The sequence below is a fragment of the Sparus aurata genome, chromosome 19 (assembly GCF_900880675.1).
Source record: "Sparus aurata chromosome 19, fSpaAur1.1, whole genome shotgun sequence".
Taxonomy (NCBI): domain Eukaryota; kingdom Metazoa; phylum Chordata; class Actinopteri; order Spariformes; family Sparidae; genus Sparus; species Sparus aurata.
Genome location: NC_044205.1, coordinates 23,591,162 through 23,597,161, shown reverse-complemented (window position 1 = coordinate 23,597,161; position 6,000 = coordinate 23,591,162). Strand labels below are relative to the sequence as shown.

General features: G+C 42.1%; 1 protein-coding gene across 3 annotated transcripts in view; it reads left to right on the top strand.

Annotated features, from left to right (window-relative positions):
• The first annotated feature begins 879 nt into the window (after positions 1-879).
• myo3a (myosin IIIA) overlaps positions 880-6,000 on the top strand; it is a 66,444-nt gene continuing 61,323 nt past the window's right edge. For all 3 annotated transcript variants that reach the window (XM_030397471.1, XM_030397470.1, XM_030397469.1), the window contains exon 1: positions 880-967. In XM_030397471.1, the coding sequence (XP_030253331.1) occupies positions 939-967 (29 nt within the window). In that variant the 5' untranslated portion in view covers positions 880-938. The remainder of the gene's footprint in view (positions 968-6,000) is intronic.

Sequence of the window (6,000 nt, the reverse complement as noted above, 5' to 3'; positions counted from 1 at the left end):
GTTTTTCTAGCAGGAGTGAACAAAGGAAGGTGTTTAAGTCAACAACATTCAGCACATCTAGGTCGATAAACTGCTCTATAAGTAAAAACTGTAGTAACTCTGCTGATAATATCCATGTGACATGCACAAATTTAAAGTATCAGTGGTTTGCAGAAACGTACAATGCCAACAGTTAGCTAGGGTGAGTCTGAATACATATATTAACATGCGTGCCTCAGAATCAAACCCTGGAGGATGAGATGGGGGGAAATGAAACACAGATCCAACCTCAGTGAAGTCATTCAGGCTGGAATTAACCTTGTAATGGCGGCGCAGGACGGCGCAGGGCCCCCCGGTCGGCTGGGTGTTGATGTCAGGAGCGATACGAGCCTGATATCGATTCTCACACGTGCACACACACACACACACAATGAGGGAGTGTCCGTGTTAATCAATGTCCTTATCAATCAGCCCTCATGAACTGCTGCTCGCCCTTCACCACCAGCGTGTCATCGCCACTGCAGCAGATCTGCAGTTTGAGCTCAATCTCAATATGTATCGCCTTTTTGTTTTAGAAAGCGACCTGCTGTGTGTTCACCAATGTGTGAATGTGAATTTACAGGTATTGATTAAAAAAAAAAAAAAAAAAGGGAATAACTCTGCCTTGTGTAACACGGTTATGTAACCCCGGTTCGGTTTAGCTTTTTCCCTGCAGAGCGTTCATCTTTTCTGTCTAAAAGCCAAGAAAAATCACTGTCCTGACACGTTTATGACACAACGCATAATAACAGTACAGCCAGAGTTCAGTGAGTGGGCTACAAGAGACAAAGCTAAGTGTCTTGCTTGTCATTTCAGTGCCACTTAGTTTTTCAACAACATAATTGTTCTCAACCCCTAACACGGCTCCGAAGCCCAACACATTCCCCACATTACCTGTCAGCAGAGTAGGTCTGAAAAACATGTGTGAAAGCGGCTACTTTAATTTCAGGTAAGACTCTTAAATATTATAACGACGCTAATATTTAAGTATCTGGCTCTCGTTGTTGTGTTTAATGTCTTCAGGTGGCTTTGGAATGCGCTGATTACACGAGTCGTTAATGGATAAAGAAGTGCTCCGGTGGATCTGTTTGGAAATGGGCTTTTGTGCTCCCAGTGAGACTGTAGGAGCTTGTGTTTTATGTGTGTTTGATGCTACAAAAGCTTTTATTTGTATGTTTGTTAAAGGTTTAGCAAATCTAATTTCCTCTGTCTCCAATTATTCCTTTAAAAATGATCTTATTTTCCTGTTAATTCAGTTTCTGACAGTCTCAGAGGGTGCTTTTACTGAGAAGACTGAGCCAAAATCAAACTACAGTAGAAGGACATGATGTTCCATAAAGTACGTGAGAAGGATTATTCAATCACGCGGCCATATTATGTGTTTCGTAAGATGAGATATCTCTCGGGCACGATGTCACTCAGAGGGGATGATTCTCTCTGGGCGCTGAGACTCGCGGCTGATCGGTGGCTGAGAAGCTGGGAGTGCAGCGGAGCAGTATGTAGGTTACCTGTCAGGAAATTAAGCCTATTAACTGCTTATGTAACACGTCACACATTATTTGGCTGTGTGTGTATGTGTCGCACGTGAGGTTCTCATCCAATGTCTCATACAGTACGTGGCAAAGACGGTGCGGCAAACTTCTGGAAAGACGGTGTTAAGACGCCGCGCAACCCGGAGATCAAACTTTATTCATGGAGCTGTTTCGGTTTCCGTGTTGGGAAAAATGATTTTAGCAGAGCAATGATCAGAGTAGCGATATACATTCATATATTTGTACACCTGCATCTCATTTTGAGGTGCCCTGTTGTAGATTTACGTGGGGTTGGGGGTTAAAATCTCCTATAAAATGGGACAACCCTTCAAGACCCTCACATATCATCAGCCAACTTCGGTGGAGTTTAAGCAAACAGTCCCTCTGGACATTTCCTGGCTTCTCTTGTGCTGGAGTAGCACCTTGGTGTCATCACAATACCATTAGCCATTATCTGATAGAGTTAGAAAAGCATGGCCGCTTGCAATTCGTTCACAACTTCACGCTATCAGCTCTACCCCGAGACTGAGTCATACGGGCAATGGGTGTTTTATCCTTCCTACAATCTATGCAGGATGCAATTAATTTTATCTCCCTCTGGAGTATCTTACAAACAAGAGTCTGTCTATGCTAGTTGCAATCCTTTGGGCTAAAATGCTAGCATCAGTATGCTAGCATTTCCCAATCTATCGTTTGAAAAGGTAAAGTAAGTTGTCCCAATCTGACGATAACAAACAAACGTCAATTTGTGAACCGAATTTTGAGATGACCCCTCCAATAGCTGTCGGGTCATTTTACTTATTAACCTCAAATTTCAAGTTGGTCATGCTGGAGATAAAGTTGAGGAACATAATGATGATGATGCCAAATGGAAAAGTCGGAGGATAACAGTAATCATTAGGGTTCATCCTCTGGGCATCAGGAATATCTATGCCAAATTTTAATGGCAATCGATCCAGTGGCTGTAATTTCGATGAAAACCACAAATGGAGTTAAAGAAAGGGGATCATCAAAGTCTTAAAAATGATCCTCTGAGAACCATGAATATTCTTTGTTGAAATACAAAAGTGGTGGACCAACAGTGACATCCATAAAAAACACTTAAAACCGAAGAAATGGTGAAATAGCATGAAAGGAAAATAAACAGAAGCTAAAAATCTGCCTAGAAAATCTAAAATCTGAGTAAAATAAGTCTGTAACGTGATCTTTCACCCACCATCTACCATGAAATATGTCAAAAAAGGACTAAAAGCCATAATTAAGCTTATCATCATTTAGTTTTACAGATTTCTTCCATCATTTGTACTGATATGTTCTCAAACAAGGGAGGCAGAGACCGGGGAGCTGCGTCCAGTCTGCACACTGAGCTGGACCTTTGCCCGCTCTAATCATACGGCTATTATGACCATCAGTGCGTCTCCGTCCTCCGTCTTGGTTCAGCTTTCAGGAGCCATTTGTAAATCAGCGGAGCAGGAAATGAGGGTCCCCTTTGCTGCTGCAGCATCCAAAGCCTGGAGGATGTGCTGAAGGGGCCCGCCGTTAAGTCGGGCACGTCGATCTCGCAGGGTCCCTCTTGGTCGGAGAGCGAGGGGGGTCATCAGTAAGAGGTGGAGATGAGGACTGAGACATCACTCGCCACCAGATTTATTATCGTCCCCAAAGCAGACGGATTGATGAGGTTTTATGGCGCGGTCAGAGCTCTGGACCTTTTGTAGTTCTTCTTATAAAAATGAAAAATTAGATCCTCTCATCAGCCGTTTGATTCTTAACCTTCTCTTAAATCTCCCTCGTCTTCTTTTCCGGTGAAAATTAAAAACAAGTCCGACGCCATCTATCAGACTTTTGATATTTTGCAGTCTTGTTAAAATGAGTATAGGTTGAGATAGCAGTTGGTTTCAATACGTCAATACCTGTCGGCTTTTGCACATAAATCTTCAGAGTTTTGAGTCCATTGTCTGTAGAAATCCAATAAAATAATTGTCTGTTAGCCCTCCAGTCAGGGGTAAGAGCCAAAAAAAAGCACAGCGGTTAGGAGCAACAGAAGCCAAATATGTGTCATTCTGAGCAACTGCCATCAATATTTCAGCCAATGTGAGGTCTCTATAGGAGTTCGACCTGCTATTGCATGCTTTCTTGCAAATTGGGGTCATGTTGCATTGCACAGGAATGACGTAGACCGGAGAGGTCACTGTAATTGACTGACCGACTGGACTTTCCACTGACCGGAAGGGGCTGAGATCGTTGCTTTCTTGAATCCCAACAACTACCTCTTACTTATTATTCTGAAGGAAAAACACCAAGCACAAGGATGTAAATGCCTTGTTACGACTTGATTTTTCTAGTTCAAAACGTTGATAAAGTTGAAGCAACAACAATTATGCGAATACACAGATCTAATAGTTTTATGCTGATTTGTTAAATAACAAAACTGTTCGGTGAGATTCTTTTTTTCCTCCCTGTGGTGTAGAAATGCCTCCGAGTGTGTAGGGGGAAACAATCACGGTGCCATCTGTTAGTCTCTAAGATAAATTAACAGCTTCACTGCTTGAGCAATTATTCTGACAGTTTGAGCACAATCAATAATTTGCTGAGAGAGTCATAGCTGCATGAAATCTCACTTTCCCACCACATGAAGACGCCGTTAATGGATGTAAGTGGGCAAAGTTTAGAAGTTTAATTTGCATTGTCATGTTTTATCTTTAATGTAAACAGAGGACACAATTGCAAGAAAAGTAATAACACATTGTCCAACATGCTGATTGGCCTAATTGATGACTTGCATCAAGATTTCAAGTTTTTAATGAAGCTAATGAAATTCTCATTTATCAAACCACCAAGTCTGGAGCAACAAGCTGGTGTGTTAGCATGCTGAACAGGTGTGGAAATACTACTTGGGGTTAATTTAGTGTTCGCTAACAGCTAATGTGTAGCTAAACAAGTTTGCTAAAGTCACCCGTGGTAGCTAGCTCAACAGGCGTGGAAAAAATAATGCTAGTGGTTTAGTAAGTTTTTAGCTTGCTAATGTGTTGCTATACAGGTATAACAATAGTGGTCACATGTGCTCATATCTCATGCGTAAGTAGGCTAAACAGGTGTGAAAATAATGCTGGTGTTTTAGCTTGCTAACAGCTCGCGTGCTATCAAGCTAAACAGGTGTGGAAAGAATACAAATACTTGGTTTGTGTTTAGTTTGCTAAAAGCTCATGTACAGCTAAACATGTAGGCTAGCAGTAAGAAGTAAGTGTGGCAATATTGCTAATGGTTTAAGAGCCTTAGGTTGTTAACGGCTTGCGGGTTATCAAGCTGAGCAAGTGCAGAAACAACGCTAATGGTTTGAGAGCATTATGCTTGCTAATAGCTCTTGTGTAGATAAACAGGTCTGGAGAGAGTGGTTCAGTTTGCTAACAGTTTGTGTGTTAGCAAACTAAACAAGTGCTAAAAATAATGCTGATGGTTTGAGAGCATTTTGCTTGCTGACAGTTCATGTGTACCGTAGCTAAACAGGTCAGAAGATGGTGGTTTAGTGTGTTAACAGCTCATATGTGAGCAAGCTAAACACGTGGAAATAATGCTAACAGTGTGGGAGTGTTTAGCTTGCTAACAGTTCTTGTCAAAATTAGACATTGTGGTTTTAAAGAGATAGCTAGGTAGGGTAAACAGCAAAAGGAAATGTGGCTAGTTGGGAAGATAAATAAGCTCAGCAGGGCACATCCTGTTAAACAGTTAGGCCTGGATCCCTTCCAAGGCAAGAGTCTTGGAAGGTCTTTTTTTATCCAAAGGGAAGGAAATTTGATCCAGTGATTCGATATTATTGATCCCCCATGTTTAGCTGCAGTAATCCTACAAATACCTCAAGAAGAACGAGGATTTCTAACCCTAACCAACTGAATTCATCTGAACCGAGCTGCAGGTATCATCAGTCTCTGACCTGAACTCTCAGTCCACCTCTGGCTCGGTCCCACAGCGGCTCTTTCCCCAGCCCGTGCCTGTGTAATGGGACACTGCTAAACGATGCTGAGAGCACTCCAGTGCAGTCATGGCCTGTTACACCTGACTCGCTCCTCGCTGCCGTCCACGCTCTCGCCTGTTGTTAGCTTGTCTTCTCCAGGCTAATTTATGACACTATCAGACTCATCGGCTGCTCGCTACCGGACGCCCTCATGCTAAAGAACTAATTACTTAACTAATTACTACAAGCTTAATAACTTTATGTATGCTGTGCAATATTGTCTTCCTTATTCTTGATGAGCAGAGCAGGTTGGGGCTCACAGGAACTACACCCTGCTCCTGGTTGCTAATGCTATCATCTACAACTGATACTCAAGCATGTAAATGCACATTATAAGACAGTAAGTATGATGATTTTTGGATTTTTTTTCTATTCAACTAAATATTCTTCTGATGCTAAAACATTTTGCTTGCCTGAGTCTAAAAAAGTGCGGGCAGCAGC